Source organism: Ictidomys tridecemlineatus, chromosome 3 (assembly GCF_052094955.1).
Source record: "Ictidomys tridecemlineatus isolate mIctTri1 chromosome 3, mIctTri1.hap1, whole genome shotgun sequence".
In the NCBI taxonomy this organism is placed as follows: Eukaryota; Metazoa; Chordata; class Mammalia; order Rodentia; family Sciuridae; genus Ictidomys; species Ictidomys tridecemlineatus.
In genome coordinates, this window is record NC_135479.1 from 211,731,220 (window position 1) to 211,754,666 (window position 23,447).

Genomic DNA, 23,447 nt, shown 5'->3' on the forward strand with positions numbered 1-23,447 from the left:
GGAAGGAGCAGGTGAGAGGCAGGAAGGGCCTGTGGCCCCCCTCCCTGGTTTGCCTAAGGAAAGGCCCAACTGCACAAGGGCATTCAATCTGCCAGGGAATCAAACTGGCCAGGGTCAGTACTTGGATGGTTACTGACCATGCTTACCCACATGACTCGGGGTCATGTTGCCTGATAAACTGATTTACCCTGAGCCCTGAGTACCACTGCACTCAGGCCCTGATTCAGACTGCCTGAGCACGGAACTGAATCTCACGCATGCGCCCCTGGTCCCGGGGGGAGGACACTCTGCTGACTGCACATGTCGGGAGGAGATGGACAGAGCATGCACGGCGTCCAGCACCCACGGCCCTTTTCAGAGCTTGCTCTTTTCCTTCTGCTTAAGCACAGCTCTCCACCCTCTGCCTTCCACAGCCCAATAGGCTGGCTTAAGAACACATACACATTCACATATACACAAACACACACACACACGCACACACATGCACACACAAGCACACACAATCTAAAGGGCCGTGTGGAGTTAAGGGAATGAATAAAATAAACTGAAATAAACATGCGCAACAAGTCTGGAAATCATATTCCATTATGAAATGTCTTTTTGAAAATAAAATACTTTTTAATATTTATTTATACCTGCATCATTCTCAGTTTTGAGGCAGAAAACAAAACTGGGGAGGGAATGATATTTGAGCTGTCCCACGTGCCCGTATGCCCAGCTGGCCCTGACCTGCAGTTAGGCCCTCCATTGCTGTCTTCAAGACAGAAGAGATGCGAAGGGGCTGAGATTAGGTGGACATGGGAACTTTCCAAAGGGAAAATTTCCCACGCAATCTCCCATGAACTGTTTCCATTAGGTCTTAAAATGTTTTAAATATTCTGACTGCAACTTTTAAAAACTCAGAACTTTCACCAAAATATTGTGTATTTTACTTGACTTATCCAGTATGTTAACATATGCTTTATCTGATCACATTAAGAATATGGTTGCGGCTCAGTGGTAGAGCGCTTACCTAGCACATGTGCCCCACAGCACTGGGTTCAATCCTCAGCACCACATTCAAAAAATAAACAAGTGAAATAAAGACATAGTGTCCATCTACAACTAAAAAAATCTTTAAAAAATATTCTTTAAAAAGAATAAAACGATTGTACATATTTTAGAAAGTATTTGGATCAATACTTGAGCACAGTGGTAGTAACCATCTCTGTCTCCTGTTCTGTGTGTGTTGTGTCTGTGTGCATGTGTTGTGGTGTGTGTGGAGTGCAGCATGTGTTACATGTGGTGTGTATCTGTGTCATCTGTGTGTGGTATCTATGTGGTACAAGTATGTGGTATGTGTGAAGTGTGTGAGGTGTGTAGAGTGTGTGGTTTGTTGTGTGTTTTGTGTGGTATTTGTGGGAGTATGATTGTGATATGTGTGGTGCTGTATGGTGTGCATGGGTGTGTGCATGGGTGTGTGCCGTGTGCGACCTTTTCTCCAGGAGTGGCAGGGACGGTCCTTTGCACAGTCACTGCCCGTGTAAGGATGGCCAACCTGTGTGCACAGCCTCAGGACAGTGTACCAAGGCACCCAGTAAATGCAGGAAGTGGCCTGCTCCAGGGATATACCTCGTCATGGTAGCAGGTAGGAAGTGGCCACTCACAAGCAGGTCATCTCTGAGGGTCTCTTTCTTATCTTGGAGATTAAGCCTAGAACTTCTGTGTTGGGCGTGAATGGCATTACCCAGCTCTGTGGGTAGAATATCTGTAAGAACTGTGTGTATCTGCAAGCAGTCTTTACTTAAAGAATCAAACACTTTTGGATCGTAAAGTGTTTAAAGCTTTCACAGTATGCAGCCCCGTCCTCCAGTTCTATTAACAGGAACGCTAGTAAATACAGTGAGGCATGAAAATGTGGAGACAGGGAGGAAGTCGCCCCCGGGTGCCGTAAATATTTCCAGCAGGAACAATAAAAGAAGTGATTGCAGGGTAACTCTGCCTTTGGGTGAACATGGTAGGGTCAGAACTAAGGAGTGGAAATCAGACGCATATGTGGAGCCTCCTGCAGTCTGTGAGGCCCGTGCCTGTGGGGACAGGGACTTGATTGGTAAAATGGACCAGGACCAGCTCTTGAGCAGGGGTGTGGCAGGCTCTTGGATGCTGACTATACTTGCTCCAACTCAGAGGAGAGCACCCGCCAGAGGACCACACCCAGAGGGGAGGCACACAGAGGGGAGCAGGGGTGCGTCCTGGGGCTGTGGTGGGTGCAGGACCTGGAAATGGACAGGGAGGATGCTGGACCAGCAGCCCAAGACCTGAGGCCGATGGTAAGCAGACCTGGGAGCCTCTCCCATCCAGGGCTGTAGCCTGGCTGTGCTCATAGCTCACCAGCGGCCCGGCCTGACTTGCCGCGACCCATCCATGACGACAGGCTGGGGCTTCCCTTGAACACGCCTGATCTTGCTGCCACCTGAGCGGGTCTTTTCCTCTGCCTCCTACTCTTGTCTCCAAGAAGCAAGAGAATTCTGCCCAACTCGAAAGAACACACACACACACACACACACACGCACACACACGAAGGAGCAAGGCAGAGAGAGAAAGAAAGAGAAGGGGAAGGTGGAAAGAAAGGACAGAAGTGGGGGGTTCTGGACTTTCTGGGTGTGCACAGGGGATGGAACCCAGGGCCTCACACCTGCTAGGCCAGGGCTCTACCGCTGAGCCGCGCCTCCAGGCCCCAGGGCTCCAGATGTAGTGGCGCCTCACGGGGAATACTCACGTTCCTCCCGAGTGTTCTAGCATTCTTCCTGTGCCCTCTTCTAGTTCAATGACAGGAGTTTAAATAACTTCTGCGCTAAATTTATTTGGGGAATAGGAAGTGACCAACTTTTCAGAATATGTATCGCATAGAATGTTCTAGATAGAGATTAAGCTTTGGATGCTGCCTGCAGAGTCTTGACATAGATACTCATAATTAGGAAAGCCGGCCCCTGCCTAATTTTCCCAAGGGCCTATATGGCACATTGCTTTCTGAAGGACTGTGATGTTTCAGACAGCTTGTATGTGCCTGTCACAGTGTGGGAGGAGAGACAGCAGAAGTGTCCATGGAGAAAAGGTTTCAGCCACATCCTGAATCCCACATGAGAAGGGCAGGGGGGGGTGTTTAAAAATACCCCTGCATGCTCTCTGCAGCACCTGCAGTCTAATTACGTCCCCTTACCTCCATCCATGAGGTTGGGCCAGTAGATGACGCGGAACCCCTGGAGAATCCCATTCAAGGCGTCCTTGGAAAGCGTGGACCAGGAGATTGAGATGCTTTCTGGTGATGTTGCTATGGCTTGGACGTTTTCAGGAGGGTAACTGGGCACTGAAATTAAATAATTAGAATTTATAATAATAGCAGATGGTTCATGAGCAAAACAACACTGAATAAGCAACATAGGTGGACATTCCAACATTTGAGGATAATACAAATCTTGCACTCAAGCCCCTAAAATAAAAGAAAAACATACAACTTCTCTATACAAATATTATCATCACTCAGTAAAATATCTCGAGTTTATGTATTCATCACACTGGATTCTAACTTAATTACTCCACTTTTCAGGAGGTCATCCCAGACTCAGATTGAGCACATTTTTAATCTTAATGCTTAAGCAAAGACCACTGCTTGTCTGATTGACTTCCTCATTACTCTTGCATGGTACTCATTGAAGTTAAGTTTACATTTTACGCTGCATTCTTTCCATATTTAGTGACTTCTGGCACATGAATTGGAAGCCAAGCTATTGAAAACCATGGGAAAGTGGATCCCTAAACATCTTCTTCACTGCCTCATTCCCAGGACCACTTTTCAATACTGTCATGTTTTGTCAGAGGAAAGAGAGACAATGAAATAGGAGACCGGTTGCTAGAACATTCACAGTGTTTCAAAGACTGAGTTTAGGCCAACCTTAAATGCAAAGGATCCACAATATCCACATCTTAATTTAAAAACACAAGCATCAAGACAAAACCCAAAAGGCACATTGAACAACCATTGCAAAGATCACAGAGAAAGCTCGAGTCTTCCAGTTTCTGCTTAGATATCTCAGACTTCTCACCCCTAAAAGTTGTCAGAAATGACAGGTGCAAACCATAATTCGCCTCCTTCAATCTAGGAGCCAGTGGCTGATTACGCAAGAGGTGATAGTGAGAACCTCCTGCCTCAAAAGACCCCATACTTGCCACCATCTACCTCAGATGCTATCTCTTCATCAACAACACCACGGTGGCTTCGGACACAGGTCCTTGCTCCAGTTTGAAATTGCTGGAAATGTGAACTTTCAGGCTGTTTTGGTGTCCTGGTGACAGGGTGAATTAATTCACCGTGGTCACTAGGGGGCGCTCGATCACTGTGAGAGCTGCCGCCAACAGCCTGCCAGGGAGCCTTGTTTCCTGGGGTCCCAGACTGCTTGAAATTAGAAAGCATGAATAATAAAAGAAAAAGAAACCCTCTTGATATCAAGTTGGGAGAAATTCTTAGAAAAATCAGATTTCCACATCCTCGTCAGGCTCCTGCAGTGACAGTGAAGCCCAATTCTTGTGCTCGAGATGAACCAGGAAGATTCTGGAAAGGGAGTGCACTTTGGTGTGGCAATGCAGACCCTCCAGGGTGGGACAGAATCTGCGCGGAGGGTGAGGTGCTTAGGGTGGCTTCCCCCCCAGAGGCCCCCATCACGGCCAAGCCAGCAGGGAGCCAGGTACCCAGGAGGGGAAGCGGTGGGCTGTGCCCCCGAACCTACCATCCTCCAGGGTGGTGGTGATGATTTCCTGAGAAGAGGGTCCCGTGCCGGCCCGGTTGCAGGCCTGCACCACCAGGCCGTACTGGGTGAACTTGTTCAGGTTGTCCAGGGTGTAGACCTCGCTGTCCCCCGTGGTGTCGATGCTGATGATGTTGAACTGGAAGTTGCCCCCAGTGCTGTACTCGCGGTAGCCTATTTGGTAGCCACGGATAATCCCGTTTTGCAAATGCTTCTTGGGAGCCTAAACAGGAAAGGAGAGAACACACTAAAGACTTGTGGTAACACAGGAGTGAGATCAGCACCCACAGCACGTGGGCGAGCTAATCTACAGCAGGATATGAAGGGTCAGAGGTGCAGGAGGAACAGGATCAGATACGGCGGTTCCCCTTTTTCAAGATGGTCATCTTCCAAGATCCCCCACAGAGGTCTGAAACTGCAGACAGGGCCGATCCTATAGAACCCACGGCTTTTCTGAACATGGGCCCCTGTGATAAAGTTTTAATTCATGAATGTTGTTCAGTAGGAGACTCACAGTAACGAATAAGGAAATAGAGTAACTATCCCAATATTCTATTTTTTTTTTTAAAAAAAGTCATTTAAAACTGATGGTTGGTTTGTTTCGGAAATTTCCCAGTTATTGTTGTCAGATCAAGATTAGCCGTGGGAACCCGAAACCATGGATAAAGGCGGCCTCCCACATGGAGCTTGTCCTGAGAAGGCCCTTCCTTCACCTGCACGTGCGTCTCCAACCCTCACCACCACCACTGCGAGACTCTGCCGGAACCTGGGTGGCCTCAGGAGGTCACTGGGTGTGAGTGGCGGCCAGTGAACCTGACTCCTCAGTCTCTGCTCTCAGCCAGGCTGCCAGTGACTCATCTCACTGGAGAGAATGTTCCAGAAGACAGACTGGGTCTGTGGTGTCTGCGTGTGCACCAATGCTGAGGCCAGGGAGCTGGAGGACAGTCTAGGCCATCAGGGACTGCAGTAGAAAGACGGGGCCGATTCAAGAGGGAGCAACAGGCTAATACCTCCAGAGCCCCTCTCCCTCCTCCTCAGGTTGCCAAGGTCACCTGCCTCCAGGGAACGGTTCTTCCTACAAGGTGTGCTTTAGGAATGCCCCTGGGCTACAGCCTTCCTGCAGGGACCCCTGGTGGCTTCGTCCCACTCTTGATCACTCCACCTTTTGGCCCAACTTTTGGTCACTGGTCACTGGGTACGATGGCGGAGGTGGGGGCACGAGAGCAAAGGAAATCTAAAATCTATAAAAGGGCAGGACACCGCCCACTTCCTGGACACCCAGCTCCGGGGCCTGTCTCCTTGGAGAAGTCTATCTCTGTTCTATCCTTTAAATAAAACTGGGTCTCTAGGCTTGACGGGCTTCTCAGGTGTTCAGCCTTCACATCAAGGAAACGGAACTCAGCCTGATCCTCATCCCCAGGTCAAAGATCCCAACCGAGCCGACCTTCCTGCTTCCACCAGTGAGGCCCGCCGAGCTCCTGGCTGCACCCGAACAGAACGAATTCAACAGGGAAACGGCTCTGGCCCGGAGGAGCCTGATTTTAAGGGAGCATCCCAGAGCGCAGATGTCCCTGGGATGAGTCCAGGGAAGGTGACCCTTCACTAATCCCTGGTGGGGAGATAGCCTCCTTCCTGGAGGCCTGAGTCATCTTGGCTGCAGGTGGCTCTGCGCTGCTGAGGAGAAGAGTCTTGGAATGGAAGATGGCGGGATTTTTGGTGGCATGTTGGACGTAAGCCAGATCCTTTCCAATTGCATAAACCAGGTGAGGCCCCAGGTCACAGAGGAGCCACAGCCTTCAAGGCCGTCAGCAGAAGCGGCTGCATGTGTGTGTGCGTGCCCAGGTGCAGTGGTTGGTCAGCAGCTATGAGGGATCCCTGGTCCCCAGGACTCCCTGGGTGCCCCACTCTGTGAGGTTCGAGGCCCTGACAGAGAGTGGCATCGTGTGCCTGTGACCTGTGCACATCCCGTGTGTGCTTCAAGTCTGTACGTTACTTATAAGGCCTAATCAGAAAAAGCCTATACATGTTCAGTACAGAAGCTTTCTCCCCCCATGTTTCTGAGCACACTTGGTTGGTTGGATCCCTCAGTTCCAGAGGGGCTGCTGCATATATCCTTACATACATGTGAGTAAAACCACGTCTGCAGATGTCTCGGGGCTATACAAAGCCTTCCGTGCCCTGTAAGTGCTGATGACCCAGAAGGAGAGACCAGGTACACACTCAAGAGGCCGCTGAGCCCTAAGAGGCACCGAAGGCGCAGGCTGCAGCATCCAGAATGTGACAAATGAACACAGCCTGAAGCCACCCAAGGAGGCAGAGCCCAGTTGGGCTTGGAAGGACACCAGGGCTCAGGGAGGTACAGGCGAGGGAGCCTGCCAAAAGGAGCCCAGAGAGGGTGCCCACATGCACAGGAGCTAGAAGGGACAGAATCAGGGTGGAGGCCCAGGGTGCGGCAAGTCCTTGAAAACCAGCAAATGTGAAGGAGGGGAGTCGTGACAGCGGGAAGCCGGAGAGGTTGAGATGGCAACCGGTGGCAGTGACGAGACTCAGCAGACACACAGGGAGGGGCATGCTCACCTCCCAGGGAGACCAGATGCCCAGGCTGACTCAGGGGTTAGTCTGTGTGTCCAAGAACAGTAACACCAACTCCTTTAGCTATTTTTAAAACTTTAACCAAATACATAGAAATCGTACACATTTATGGGGACATTTTCTTAAAGCGAGTTTCTTCATTTATGGGTTTCTTGGACTCGGTTGCTTTTCTCAACAGCCAGTCTGATTTGGTGGATTTGCAGAGTGTAAGACATCCCTGAAACCGTCACAGCCAGCATCTCAGCTGTCAGTCAAGCGGCGGAGTTGGCTCCCGAGTTAAGAGCCGGCGCTTCGGTCACCACAGATAAGGTCAATGTGCCTTTGATCCAAAGACACTTTGCCTTTTTAATTGGGGAGCTATGGCTTTTTGCTTTGTTTTTAAATAGGTCTGAAGGTTTTAGATCTTGAGAATTTGAGGATATGGAAATTTTTCTGTGGCAACTATTGAATTGCCTTCACATTCCCTAATTAATTAATATAAGGAATTTCCTCACTCAAGTCAAATTTACCAACAAAGAGATTTCTCTTACTTCATGTGCTTTTAGAAATGTTTTCATGTCTGCATTATAGCTACACATAATACGGGTTTACTTTTGACACTTTCATAGGTGCACACAGACTGATCGGCTCCATTTCGGCCCCAATGCGTCCTCCTTCCCTCCTTCCTCTCCCCCCAGGCCCCTTCCTCTGCTCTATGGGTCTCCATTCTACTCACTTATTGGTTTTTAATTGTGTTTTGTAGACTTACATAAAGGGGAAATTCACCGTGGCATTGTCCTAGATGTCTATAGCTTGATCTGTTCAAGTTCAGCCCACGATTCCGCCCTTTTCCACCCCTCCTCCCTCCCCCTCAACCTCCTTCCTCAGCTTCCCTTATTTCGTTTCTATTTTCATAGAATCCCCTCCCCTTTCCTATTTCCTTCATTTCCTTATTTCTCTCTAGCTTCTGCAGGAGAGAAACATTTGACCTTTAACTTTTGAGTCGGCCATTTCCCTTGGCATGATGTCCTCCAGGTCCACCCATTCGCCAACAAATGCCATCATTTCCTTCTTCCTTGTGGCTGAGTCCAACTCCACTGGGTGCACGTATCACACTTTCCTGATCCAGGCGTCTGTTGGTGGCCCCGGGCTGGTCCTGTACCTTGGCTGTTGTGTGGGGCCCTGCTCTGAACACTGATTGCCCGTTTCACTATAGTACGCAAAGAAGGACTCACAAACTCAACCCCCAAACACAACAGCCCCATCAGAAAAAGGGAAACGGAACTCAGCAGATATTTAAAAGACCCAAAAATCTCCACCAGAAAACCTCTAGAACTCATGAATGATTCCACCAATGTAGCAGGATATAAAATTAACACCCAAAATGAATTGTGTTCTCAACTGATAAATCAACTGAAAAAGAAAATAGAAAAAATATCCCATTCATAATAGCCTCAAAAAAAAAATATATATTTTTGAGAATCAATCTAACAAAAGAGGTGAAAGACCACTACAATGAAAACTACAGAACACTAAAGAAAGAGATGGAAGAAGTCCTTAGAATATGGAAAGATCTCCCATGTTCCTAGACAGGCAGAATTAATATTGTCAAAATGCACATATTACCAAAAGTGCTATACAGATTTAATGCAATTCCTATTAAAATCCCAATGACATTCTTTATAGAAATAGAAAAGGTAATCATGAAGTTCATTTGGAAAAATAAGAGGCCCAGAATAGCCAAAGCAATCCTTAGTGAGAAAAGTAACACAGAAGACATCACAATACCAGACCTTAAATTATACTACACAGCTATAGTAACAAAAATGGCATAATCCTGGCACCAAACAGACACATAGACCAATGGTACAGAATAGAAGACACAGAGACAAGTCCCCATAAATACAGTGATCTCATACTGGACAAAGGCACCACAGACATACATTGTAGAAAAGATTGCCTCTTTAACAAATGGTGCTGGGAAAACTGGAAATCCATATGTCGTAGATTGAAATTGAACCCCTATAACTCATCCTGCACAAAATGCGACTCAAAAGTGGATCAAGGACCTTGGCATTACTCTAGAGACCCTGTGCATACTAGAAGAAAAAGTAGGTTCAACTCTCCATCACATAAGCTCAGGAACAGACTTCCTCAATAAGACTCCTAAAGCACAAGAAGTAAGATCCAGAATCAACAAATGGGATGGTATCAGACTAAAAAGTTCTTTGCTGCCAAGAAAACAAGAACATGAACAGAGAGCCCACAGAATGGGAGAAAATATTTACCACCTGCACCTCAGATACAGCACCAGTCTCCAGGACACACAAAGAACTCAAAAAACGGAACACCAGAAAACCAAATAACCAATCAATAAATGGGCAAAGGAACTGAACAGACACTTCACAGAAGAAGAAATAGGAATGGCCAACAATAATCCAATCGATAAATGGGCAAAGGAACTGAACAGACACTTCACAGAAGAAGAAATAGGAATGGCCAACAATAACCCAATCGATAAATGGGCAAAGGAACTGAACAGACACTTCACAGAAGAAGAAATAGGAATGGTCAACAAATATATGAAAAAAATGTTCAGCTTCTCTAGCAATTAGAGAAATGCAAATGAAAACCACAATGAGATTCCATCTCACTCCAGTCATAATGGCAATTATTAAGAATACAAGTAATAATAAATGTTGGTGAGGATGTGGGGAAAGGGGAACACTCATACATGGCTGGTGGGACTGCAAATTGGTGCAACCCCTCTGGAAAGCAGTATGGAGATTCCTCAGAAAACCTGGGATGAAACTACCATTTGGCCCAGTTATCCCACTCCTTGATGTATACACAAAGGACTTAAAATCAGCATACTACAGTGATGCAGCCATATCAAGATTTATAACAGCTCAATTCACTATAGCTAAGCTATGGAACCAACCTAGGTTGCCCTTCAACAGATGAATGGATTAAGAATATGTGGTGTATATATACACAATGGAATATTACTGAGCCATAAAGAAGAATGAAATGATGGCATTTGCTAGTAAATGGATGGAACTGGAGACAATCATGCTAAGTGAAATAAGCCATTACCAAAAAATCAAAGGTTGAATGTTCTCTCATATGGATGGGGAGGGAAGAACAGAAGTTCATTGGCTTAGACAAAGGGGGATGAAGGGAAGGGAAGGGGGATGGGAATAAAACAGTGGAATGAGTGGGACATAACATCCTGTGTTCGTATATGAACATGTGACCAGTGTCACTCCACATCATATTCAACCACAAGAATGGGCTCCTAATTATAATAAGTTGTACTCCATGTGCGCATAATATGTCAGCATGTACTCTGGTGTCGTTTACATCCAAAAGGAACAAATAAAAAAAAAGAAAAGCATAACAAAAAGGATTCGGAGAGAAAAAACAGCTCGCTGACTCTGCCGGCTGGTGGGCACGTGTTTACAATAGGATCAATCAAGACCAACCGTCTGTTCAGGGCAGTCCCACCTGGAACCCGGTCCTCTTCGTGCATACTAAAGGACTCTGCACCTCCGTGTGTGGAGGGAGACCAGTGGCCCACCAACCCCAGGGCTGTGTGCAGGAATCGGCAGGAGGGGCCTTCCCCCCAGGAGGCTGATGAGGGGCCGCACTCACCATGCGCCTTTATGCTCCTCGCGGAGGTGAGCAGGTTCCGTGTTTGACCCCACTCTTTGTTCCTGTGGCTTGAACAAAGACGGTGACCTGTGATGACCCGGATCTGTGCTTCTCTCCTCTAGCGGCCGTGGGCCTCCCATCTCCCTGTCCAGCCCTCCGATCCCACGGCCACCTGCACGTCCCACGGGCGTCTTCTCCATGCCTCCAGGTGCCCCTGCTCCTGCTTCAGAACCCCCACCCTCCTACTTAGGACCCCCTTGGACCTCCACAGCAACAGCGTATGCGAGGGCCTGTGGCAGGCCTGCTGTCCTCTACACAGGAGGGGGTGATGGTCCATCTTGCTGTCCCCAAGGGACAGAGTCGGCTCAGTGACCCTGTGGCAAGGCATCTGCGGTCATCCTGGGGCTGGGAAAGATGAGAGTGTAGACGAAGACAGGGTGACACTTCAGAGAAGGGCCCAGGGATCAGAGCACCAGGCAGGTCCTGGAAAACCCCTGGTGAGGCAGGACTGGGCCACTTGGGTCCTCTGATCCAGAAACAAATGTTGGAGTTGGGGCCTGGCTCTGCTTTAGCAAGTCCTTGCAGGAGCCTGAGAGCCGGGCGGAGAGCCAGGCTGTTACCCAGGGGGCTGGTGGGATTTGCTGGGCCTCGCTGGTGAGGACTGGCAGAGGTACCAACATCAGCAAAAAGAAGCAGAGATTCCACATGCCCCAGAGCACAGGCCCGATCACCCCATTTCTTCATCTCCTTAATGGCAAACAAAAGGGACTCGTAGACCTGAGAGTCTCCTGGAGATGTGTCCCACGCAGTACCAAAGGGACACTGCCCATGCGGGGACCCGCCCAGCCTGGCTGTCTTCAAGCGTGGATGAGGGAGCGACTGGAGCACTGTCTCCAAGGACATCTTCATGAACGTGAGCACCTCGCCTGCAGCTGAGGGCTGTCCACAGGCAGTGAGAATGTAGGGGGACAGGCTGGACGTCACATGTGAGCAGAAGGCCAAGCTCTAGCTCCTTAGTGGCAGCTGAGTGATCCCCAAGAGCTTGGTCCCCCTGTTCCAGGCACAACTTGAGGACTCAGCACAGAGTAGCTCCCTGCAGGTAAGGGGAGCCCCTAGGGATGCAGAGTGGCCAAAGAGGGCAGGGCTGAGGCCATGGATGGGGGACATCCAGATCTAGGTCTAGTGAGCAAGTTCAAGAGAGGAGACTTCAAAGGCATGGTCACTGGTCACAGAGGGTGAGAAGGGGCTTCTCTGGGTAGGAGCAGGAAATGTCTCATGTCAGAAGTTTTGCAGGAGAGGCACTGACGGAGGTGGGTCCTGATCCAGGTTCTTGAACAGGGGGCAGCCAGAGTGGAGCTGGGAGGAGAAAGGCCAGGGCCTGGGCCACTGATGGAACCTGTCACTCTCACTGAATCCTTGCTGGGATGGAAAGGTTCTAGCTAGAGCTGTCCACAGGAGGGGTCTCAGAGCATGGGTTTGATGTCCTCCATCTTTGCTGAGGGGATGATGTCGGGGGGTGGTGTCCTCCTGCAGAGCAGCTCACCTCTCACCTGTACTAGGTAACGCAAGGCGCTAAAGGAATTTCAGTCTCTGACATGCAGGAAGTGGTATTGGGGACGGAGCATTGAAAAAGTGTGAAGTCGTTTGCTCTGCTCTACCGGAACATTCTAGAAGCATGTCTAAGTGCAGAGTCACAGCCGGGCAGAGCCATAGGAACCACAGGAGCTGTTCTAGCAGTGGTCACTTGTAAGCTCCCCGAATTCTCCTGTACTTCTACAGGAACAACTGTCTTTCCAACTTTAACCGTTTCTGGCAGGGGAAGCCGGGATGATAATGTATTTCATGAAGGTGAAGTTGTTTTATTTCCTATGTCTGTGATTACTCCAAGCACAAAGAACTTTTATTTCTAGTCTCGACATAACGTTTTCAAAGGAATACACTAGTGGGAATATCTATCACAAGAATGGGAAGAATTTAAAATCAGCTTTCAATGTTTTTGATACAAAGAGTTTTGCTTTTATAAAAAATCATGAAAGGTTACCTTGAAGTAGAATTAGTTAGTTACATCTGAGCACAGTAAGTTAAATGTATTTGAATTAGCAAAACCAACCTGCTTTGCGTTTCTGCCCTGCCTCATGTTAACACAGAACCGTCTGGAAACTGGGCACACTGAGGCGTTGACTCACACTGTCCTGGCTGGTGTCTCTTCCACCAACCCTGACCCAGTCTGTCTGGCGAGTTCAATGGTAAAGTAACGCCTTCTCTCCCTTGCCATAGGAGACCTGCCCGTAACACGGCAGGTGCCGCAGATGTCACCTTGACTCTTAACTCGTGGTCAGAAACAGGTTTTCCTTCTTTCTTGCTTTCTAACATGTGGGTCCAGTTTATCACCTTCTTTGAGTTTGCTGAAAAGATGAGAAATGTCATTGGCAGGAAGAGTCCCCACGTCCACTCAGGATAATAAGGCCCATTCAGTAGTGTGTCCTCGCTGCTGGGCACGCTTAACGGAGGCCACTCAGCCCACTTGCAATGCTCAATGCCATGTTCACCATACGGTGATCTTTCATTTGTTTTCTATTAAAGATGGAATAAATGAGAATCAATAAAACTCCATAGGGGACAGTCTTTTGAGTATCTTGCTAAAATTCTATCTCTTCATCTGTTGTTAGATAATTTAAAACAGGGCATGTTGGGTTCGGCAAACTGCACACTGTTATTAGAAATCACCGAGCTCTCCAGAGCCACAGGGCCCAGCATCCAGGGCAGAGATCAAAACTGGGTTGTTACAAAGAAACCAGCTCAGGTGCCTTATGATCCACGGTTGTCAGGCCAGTGTGAGGGTTGGTAGGGGAGACAAGGTATCACCCAATGGCAGTGGTGTGATGGAAAGGACTTTCAAACTGGGACCAGAGGAAAAGGTCCGAGTCCCCACAATGACAAATAAAGTGACTTTTCTAAGGTCGTTAGTGTTGGGTGTAGAGATGAAATAATGTCTAATTCCCCTGAAGCTGGGTCCAGGGTTTATTATACAATATTCCTATCATGCACATTTGTTTGTTAGAGATGCATTTAACTTATGCAGAACCCACTCTGTGCATAATGTCATGAATGCTGTCATAATTTTACATAGGCTTTTCATTTTTCATGTGAATATTACATAATCATGTATACAGAGAGTAGATTTTCATGGTTAAAATTATGCACAAAGTACTTGATAGTTTAAATCATTTAAAAAAATTATTCTGAGCATAAAACAACTTTGTCCTAATATCCCAGCTGCAGAATCTCATCCACATGGGCATTGTGATGTTGAGATGTGAAATGCAGAGAGACACAAAGCTGGCCATCCAGTCTTTTTTTTTTTTTTTTAAGAGAGAGAGAGAGAATCCTTTTTTGTAGATGGACACAACGCAATGCCTGTATTTTCATGTGGTATTGAGAATCGAACCTGGGTCCCTCCCGTGCTAGGCAAGCGCTCTACCGCTGAGCCACAATCCCAGCCCCCAAGTGCTTTTTAATAGCTGTAACCTCGTGCTCCCACTCATTAGTCTTATGAGAATTTCTGATCATATATCCTATAAGTCAAAGGCAAATACAACCCCTCCTTCCTTCCTTCCTTATTATAACCTAACAGGTTACAACCTGTTTATAACCCAACAATTATAAAACAGACAAAGGAAGTAGCTGCCTTGGACTTGCTCTTGCATTAGCACTGGTTCATCCGGGTTCAAGGTGAAGCGCTCATAAGAAGCCATTTAAAAGATCACCAGCCTGATTGCAAATGGCCTTGGTCCCAACCCTTAGACCAAGTTCAATTCAGGACCTGTCAGGGCCAATGAGCTGCAGAGTATAGACTTTCCCCTGGGCTCTGAATAGAGAAACATCTTCCCAGCATGCTGGGGCTTCAGATCTGAGTGCTACTCAGCCCTCAGATGGCTGGTCATGCTGGGGGAAAGGTGGCCAGCATCTTTTGAGGTCAGGCCCAGGAGAGCCACCTGCTTAGGCTAGGAGTCTCTGCTCTTGGGAGACCCGGGGCCCATAGGCAGGCCAGTCCACTGGCTTGGGTTAGAGGACTGATCCAGTAACTGGATAGAGAGAGCTGTCGAGAGCACATTCCAAATGGTACAAATAAGCGAGGAAGGGTTCCATGACAGGGCAATGCATATTTCATATGCGTGAAAATCTAAGATGCAAATTTAGTCTCCTCAAGCTTTCCAAGGAGTCCAGAGTTTTCCAAAAGAAAAAACTCCACCTCTTGATGTGAACCTTTTGACATCAAAGCCAACCACGGCAAGGGGCTCATTAATTCAGCACTCATGCTCCCCACTCCCACTCCTGAGGGTCCAGCAGGCCGACGAGCCACACCCTCCACACTCCTGGGGCTCACCGGGTCTAGTCCACTGGAAGAAGTTGAGCAGAAGCAGTCCTGCTCCATGAGGAGGACCAAGGCGACCAGACAGCTGAGCCCCATTCAGCCAGGCCCATGCCAGCAGGTCTGCCTGGGCGCAGGGCTGTGCATCACGGGCCCCTGCACCGAGAAAAGCTGGGCTGTTCCAACCGCATGGTGCGATTGGCTCATGACCCCAGCCCACAGCACGCTCCTCCCTTTGCCACTGAGAAGAGAATCAGGGGCAACTTGGAGACTTTCACTGATGCTGTCTGTGTCCACCTGCCTTTTACAGCCTTGGGAGTTGCCGGTTTTAGCTCTAAGAACTAGATGCTCTTCGATAGACACTTCTATCAGGATAGCCAAAAGCTTTCAAGGCCACAGTGATATCTGGACTTTTCCGCAGCAAAACGCAAGAGGATGCACAGGGCCGGAGGTGAGCGTCACAGGCTCTAGTTCAAGTGACTCAGCACCTCACCTGCAGCTTGAGGCACCTGAGTACGGCTGCTGATTGCCTTTCACTGCACACTGCGTGGTGCTCACAGTGGGTGGCTGCGCTCACAGACAGAGGCACCCTCCTCACTCCGCGGCTGCCACCCGTGAATTACTTGAGGGTCTTTGCTTGGTATTGAGCCATGGAAATTTAGGTTTCTCCTTGGGAAATATCCACAGCTCCCCTGCATGCATGAGACTGCCCCAGGCACACAGGACCTCTGTCTCCACTCTGCCAGGAACCCCTCTCACAGCCCCGGAGTTGGGTGTAACCCACTGGGAACTGGACAGCCCACCTCCTACCTTATTTGGCAAAGAACATTCCGTGGAAAAACCTCTGAAAGTCCCCGACATAAATAATGCAAGCGCGAGCTCCATTTTGATCTTTTGAGCGTGGAAGCTCCATCCCTAAGATGGGCTGTCCCATCCGGCCCTCGCTCTCTAAAAGTATTTCCTGTGTTCTGTGGGTTTCTTCGCCACTCAACCTTTCTTAGCTTTTATTCCACAGCCAGCCCCTTCCACCAAGAGGAGCCCCCTTCCCTCCACCTGCGTAGGACGTGGGTAGCACCTGGCCTCACTGACTGGCCACGTTAGGCCGCCTGCTGCAAGCACAGCTCTTTGTCTGGGGGTGAGAAAAGCTGGCCCTGGGGGCCCCGCTGCCTCAGTGTGTGTGAATGCCAGGGACGGGATCCACCCAACACGGCAAAGCCATTTCTGTCACCGATGCAGGTCGTCTTATGAAAGAGCCAAGACCAGAAGGAAAACACCCAGGTGTATTGCAATAGGTCTGCAGAGGTGAGTAGAGGTGCGATTGGGTATGAACAGAGGAAAGGGGCGAGGAAAGAGGGAAGGGAAAAAATCACACACACACACACACACACACACACACACACACACACACACGAGAAATCCAGAACAGCAGTGGCAAGTGCAGCTTCATGGAAGTTTTGGCCTGATAATACTCTCTCTATAAAGTGGAATTTGGCCTGAGAGAGGACGGCCAAGGGCACTTTCAGGGCCTGGCTTGTTCCCAGGGTGTTTCACCCCAGGCAAGTGCCGTGACGTGACTATCCACGGGCAGGGTTCCCCAGAGCTCGGGCACCAAGTCAATGCTGCTTCCTCACGGAGAAGGTCAGCTCTGAAAGCCTGGCCCACTGTGGTCCACTTGCTTTCTCTCCCAGCGACAGACAGCACACACTGTGCCAACCAGCGCCATCAGCACCTGGCCACACTCAGGGTGCCGCTGCCCGGGGACACAGCTGCTCCACAGTTCATTTCCATTCCGGGGAAATGAAAGGGCCTTCTCATGGACATGGCCAGCGAGGGGCACAGCCAGGGCCCCTCCTCTCTGCCAGCTCAGTGGACTGACTATCTATCACACTGTGCTTTGCCACTTAGGAACAGCAATTAGAAAAAGTTTCTGCTGGAATGAAATTGGAGTCCAGTCGGTCAGCACTTTCTGCCAGTTTCACTATTTGTACGGAGAAATCCAAGGACCTTGGTCAAACTCAATGAAACCCAGAAGCTCCATCCTCTGCAGATAGGTGCAGAATTTGCAGGAAAATAAGGCCACTGTGGAGCCACACAGAAAGCTGGGCCTCCTCATGGTGCCACGCCAGTGATGGGTCACTGCTGCCACGGCAGTCCCCTAAGGTCATGTCACTGGTGACATCACAGAGGTCTTGGTTTGGGTAAGGGCACTCTATCATGTTCGCACAGGGACGAAGTCACCTACAGACACCTTTGTCAGGCTCGATCCTGATCCTTAAGCAGTGTGAACTGTGCTGAGTTTTAAGAAAAGGGCTATAATCTAACTAATTTTGAAAATTAAAAGTGTCATAAAATGTTAGTGTCGTGGTATCTCAACACCTGAGAGTGCAAGGCCACTCAGCAGAGCGTGCCAGGAACAGGCATGATTCCAGGTTTACCTTCCAGGTGACCCTGATGCTCTGGGACGATATGGGCTCCAGGTGAACTTCCTGAGGTGGACCGTCAGGAGCTGTAAGGACCAAAAACCAAGGAGGTTAGAAACAGGCACCAGGGCAGAGGGGAGCCCCACCACACGCCAGGCCAGGGGACTCGCCAGGCCGGGGGACTCGCCAGGCCAGGGGACACACCAGGCCAGGGGACACACCAGGCCAGGGGACTCGCCCACGCCTGGCAGGGAGGAAGCAGGCTTTCGGCTCTGGTGGGCAAGTCGATTTTGCAGAGTCACTGTGCACGATGCTTGCTCATGTCTATTTGCTGTTTGGAAGAATGAATCTCGGGGACCTGTCATGGTGCTCCTCCCCAGCGTGCCTGTGACCCCAGGTCTGAGCAAGTCACGGGCTCTGATAGGCAGCCGGAGAGAAGCTGTGTGTTAGACGCCGAGTCTCTGGTGCGGGGGGCCCTTGGCTTTCCCTGGGGAGCCCCCTTCGGCAATGAGCGCTTGGACTTCCTCAACGAACTTGGGGAAGAAACACATGGCCATCCTGCCTTGGGCCTCTTTGCTTCAGATCTCCACACTTTCCAATGAAGACTTCTAGGGAGCCAGGAGCCCTGACCATAGATGGAAGGAGCAACGTTGACGAGGAAAATGGAGGTACAGCCCCCACCCACCTATATCCCTGGGCTGCGGCAAGCCGGGAGTCATGAGGGACTCTGCCACCTTCATTCCGGTTAGAGTCCATGAGCGCGTCATAAAATGCACCATGCTGTAGGGTCAGTGTGGAGCAATGAGACCTGGGAGACGGTTCTGCTGACCAAGAGTCATGTCTGACCACAGCAGTCAGGAGCACACACGCATCTCCTTCCCAGGGTAGAAGCAATGACCTCAGGAGAGGCCAAGGGGACCCTTTGGACTGACAAGTGTTTCTGGATTGCCAGTTTAGAGGTCACTGCTGAATCCTAAACAGGCATTTCTGTGAATGTGGAGAAACCGTGTGCAGAAGGCAGGGGTGCGGGGGAGACGGGTGGCCGGGGCAGAGAGAGCGGGTCATGAAGGACAGCATAGAGACTTGTAGATAAGGAGGGCAGGATCCAGGGGAGATGGTTTCCTTTCCATAAAGGAAGTTATGAGCAGCACCATGAGCCAGTCACTAAGTACGTGACATTGGAATCTATCTTCCTCCTGGGTTAAAATTCTGTCTCCATCATTATTAGCTCTGTCACGTTTTGTAGGTCAGAAAAACTTCTCTGTGACTCGGTTTCCTTTATTTGACATGCAGTCCAGATGTAATTTTTGAAATGTTTTCAATCTGAAATTGGTTGAATGAGGCTGTTTTGAGAACAGTGCACTTGGTAAATAGAATTATAATAATATGATTATCATTTTAATTAGGGAAAGGAAAGGGGAAGGGGAGCGACCAGATGGGAGGCATTAGCTAGAAGAATTGGTTGGAGGAAGCAGGTTTAAACCTGTCTCTTTTTCCAACAAAACACATTTCTCCCTGGGTATCTGCTGAGGGCCATTACCAAGTAGGAATGACGCATGGAAATTTCCTTGCCAAGCGTACCCCATGCTGCTTAGAGGACATTCGATGGGACATTGCATGCATGCTTTAATAAGGTGACCTTGCTCAAGGACCAAGGCGGATCCGGGTTTAGAGCTGATCAGGTTTGAGGAAGTAACCGGCTCCTTGAGTTTAAGGCGTTGCCAGTTTAAGATAATGGGTTTTAGGGAAGTTAGAGGTTGAAGATTATTGCTGGGATTAGGGTGTCCCTGCTGCTTGTTCCCGTTGAGTTCTCGTGAGATTAAAATGGGATTTGGAGAGAGCCTCGTGGAGTAGGTGAATTGTGCGGGAGACGGCAGAACGTGTTTGCCCCTGGACCTGTGTGGAGGCGGTGTGAGAGCTGGAATAAAGAATTGCTGTTTGAACCTACAAAGCTGTGAGTGCCTCGTGATTCTGGTGCCAAGCCGAGACATTGGCCTTTGGCAGGTATCCATGGAGGGATGGGTTCCAGGTCCCCTCAGATACCACAGTCCCAGGATGCTCCAGCCTTTATGACAGCATATTTGCACGTGACCTGTGCCCATCCTCCTGCATACACTGTCATCTCTGGATGCCTTAGACACCTAGCCAGGCGGATGCTGTGTTGTTTAGAGAACAATGACGAGAAGAGAAACCTCTGTGTGCTCGGTTCAGGGGTAGTTCTCTAGTGTCTTCAGTCTGAAGACGGGTGGATCCGCGGATGCCAAGCCTGGCGGTTCTGAGGATGCACTGTGATTAATGGGCAAAGCAGGACATGAGAATGGGGCGGGAAGGAAAGAGCTGGGGTTTTGGGACCCCAGCAAAGGTTCCGAGAATTCCTGTGGCCAGAGAAATGGTGTGCCCTGGGTCTTGGAGCCGAGACCTGTGGAGAGGGGGATTTGGACAGGAGGTGGCTTGGCTGGCCACAGGCCTGATGAGACTCAGACACGGTGCAGAGTGAAATGACACTGGCCACAGGGGACAGAGGCATGGACCCTGGAAGGCAGAAATGGAGGCTCAGATGGCCACTCTGTGAGAACAATGGGCCTGGCTCCCGCCTCATCTGGCAGGGAAACAGCAGGGCAATGATTCCACAGGCCAGGGCTGGGGACAGGGAGAGAAGGATCACAAGAGTGCCTGGGCTCTAGGAAAGGTGAGTCCCTGCAGCTCGGACACATGCCTTTGAAGGAAGACAGGACCGCACAGTGTCCATTAGGACAAGAACTGCAGAGGGAGAGAGAAGGAGGGAGTTTGGGGCTGCTTTTCCCCTGCACCCCCCTTTCCCAGTCTTGCTAATGCCATTCCCTGAAATCACAGGATGCAGTGTGATGGAATTGGGGGCAACGTCAGGGACACCGTCTCATTCTGGGTCTGTCCTGTTGGGACCTCAGGGATGGGCATCTCCCCAGGAAGGTGTTGCTATTGCACAATAGTCTCAGCCTTTGCTCTTTTGTTGAAATATATTCATAATTAAAGAAAAAATGTCCCCTGTCCTCTGTTTTCTCCACCATTGTTCTTATGGAATTCAACTTTTTAAAGGGGGCCTCAGAACACATCCCAAGTTTTCTGCTTCCTGGACGAAAACTTGACTTTCTCTCCACAGTCCCCCATGCACCCCAAGTCCTTCCGTGTCTGGAGTCTGGGCAGAAAAATGCACCCCTGACTCTGGGCAGGTCTGAGCCTTTGCCTTGAGCTTTCTCTCCCTGCATCTGAGTTTGCTGCCCATGCCCAGAAGCCCCAGGGCAGCTCATCCCCACCTGGCCTTGGGGACCAGCACTGGAGGGCCACACGTTCAATCGCAGGTCGGTGCAGTCTCCCAGGACACTCAAGGCTACCTGACAGTGAGGTCCAGCTGGGAGCAAGTCCTTGTTCTGAGGGGCGAGACAGGCTGCAGGTGCTAAAGCCCTGAGTGTGTGTCCCTCCCTCTGCAGGTACAGGGGAGGCTGGATTTATGGGTCCCCCAAGTGAAAAGGCTCTGCTAGCATTGAGGTTAGTTTTCAGAACAGCAGCTCAGAGCGAGGCTGACCAGTGAGATGACCATTGTCAGAGCTTGGCACCCACTTGCCACACGAGGCCAAGCCCTCCACTGGGAATCCCGATATTAGGCCTGATGTAAGCCTGCGGGATGGATTTCTTTTCATACTGATGAGTCTGTGGTCTTCGAGAAGCATGTGGTTCCTCCATAAAAATCCTGAAGAAATTATTCTGAGGGTTGATAGGTTGATAGTGATGCTGGTTATTTCAATTAGTTGTCCTCAGCTGAAGTTAACAGGCAGCCAGTGGGTTGGGAATTGGAGGCAATGTTAGGGGCACTGTCTCATCCTGGTGTGTCCCACTGTGACCCCAGGTACGGGCGCCTCAGGACGGTGCGGCACAATAGTCTCAGCCGTTGAAAAACATTAAATCCATGATGTGATCACACTTAGGGGCAAGTCACCCTCCAGCCCAGTCTGGTGGCTCACTGCAGTGGTGGGGGGACAGCCCCATTGCCGGGAGAGATCTGACTGTCATTACCATCAGAGCACCTCCATCTCCCACCTACCAGTACTGCTGTGGCTTCTTAGTAATTCATTCATCGATCTCCCAATTCCCTGAGGTGAATACATTTGGATCTCTCTTAAAATATAAAGTGATAGACATAATCCAAAAAACTTAAAAATCTATTTCAAGCTGTTCCCAATGTAATCAGGAACATTTTTGTTTGTTTGTTTGTTTACAAAAAGGACCAAATATTCTACAGGTTTCTATAATACCATCAAAAACATTTTTAATTACAGAAATAATTAGTCTTCTTTCAGAATTTGAGTGCTTTCCTTACCGAGCCTGACCTGTCCTCTTCATAGGACCTCAGCCCACTGCAGATGATTTCTGTAGAATTACAGCCCGAGGCACACTGAATTCTAAAAATTGCTAAAGCTGTTGGGAGTCAGGTATAAGGCATTCTGCTTACTGAACTAAATTTTAACACTGAGTTGACATCTGGCATTTAAGGATTTGTTTGCATGCTCACGAACTGAAGCTGGAGTTATAGGAGGAGGGGTTTGTTTTTGTGTTTTACCCAGAAGACCAGCGTTATCCTGGAGGTCCAGAGATGAAGCCTGACAACTAACGTGATTTTCCAAAATAAGTAATCTCTGCCTTTCTGTGGAAGTCAAATCGGGCCAATCCATAAAGCCGTCATGAGCAAAGACTATTCACAATTTCTAATATTTTGCAAGGTGTGAAGCAAGGCAACTGTGGCTGATTCTATTTGACGCTGCAGTGAGGACAGAAGCCCCACTTGTCAAGCCCACGGGTCCCTGCTCCCATTTTCTTCTCTCTTGATGGTTCATGGGCTGACGCCTGGTCTGAGGCTGTTCCTCTAGATGGGGCGGCTCCCTGCTGCTTACAGCCCTGTCAGCCTCCTGTGGCCCCCAAGGCCCCTTGTCCCTCTCAAAGGACACTGAGTTCAAGCAGGGGCACTGCATTCTGCTCTCAAAACCTCCCCTCCTCTATGCTCCAGCCCCTGCCTGCCGCTGGAGACCTGGGGCCTGGCGGTTCTGAACAGGGCTGAACCGCCCCAGAGGGAATCGGGCCCAAACATCTACCTCCAGTTTCCTTATTGGGGTGTGGATTGAGGGCCTACTGCGTGCCAAGTCCTAATCAAGGCAAAGACTGGCCCACGACTGTGGGTTAAAAGAAAGGAGCCGCTGTACAGTTCCACAAGCAGATGTTCATCTTTGATGTCGCTTGGGTGGGTGAGGGGCATGTTCTGTTTTGGGCAAACAGGGCCAAGACAGTGCTTGGTAAAAATTAAAACAAAACAAAGCAGCTGACACCCATACAGGGAAAGTCTGACTCCATTAAATCAGTACTCATGGATAAACAAGTCACTCAGTTAAGCTGTTGAGCACCTATTATACATACTGTTCCAGGTGCCTGCGACACAGTGGCTAAGAAAGCAGGCACCTATTCCTGTCTTGAGAGCGGGGCAAAAGAAAAAAGAAAAGAGCACAAACACAATAAGCCATGCTAGGGCTTAGATCTGAGGTGTCCCCCAAAAGCTCACATGTGAGACAATGCAAGAAGGTTAGGAGGAGGAATGACGGGGTTGTGACAGTCTTAACCCAATCA

The 23,447-nt window shown here is 49.4% G+C and overlaps 1 protein-coding gene across 8 annotated transcripts in view; it reads right to left on the reverse strand.

The window, feature by feature from the left end:
- Window positions 1–23,447, reverse strand: part of Dscam (DS cell adhesion molecule) — a 660,878-nt gene that overhangs the window by 91,548 nt on the left and 545,883 nt on the right. For 5 of the 8 annotated variants that reach the window (XM_021725291.2, XM_078044665.1, XM_078044664.1 and 2 more), the window contains exons 16-18: window positions 17,814–17,884; window positions 4,764–5,004; window positions 3,200–3,346 (exon numbers count right to left, since the gene is read on the reverse strand). In XM_021725291.2, the coding sequence (XP_021580966.1) occupies window positions 3,200–3,346; window positions 4,764–5,004; window positions 17,814–17,884 (459 nt within the window). Of the gene's footprint in view, window positions 1–3,199; window positions 3,347–4,763; window positions 5,005–13,087; window positions 13,581–17,813; window positions 17,885–23,447 lie in introns of those variants that run through there. The other 3 variants (XM_040287054.2, XM_078044667.1, XM_078044668.1) reach the window with 3 other exon arrangements.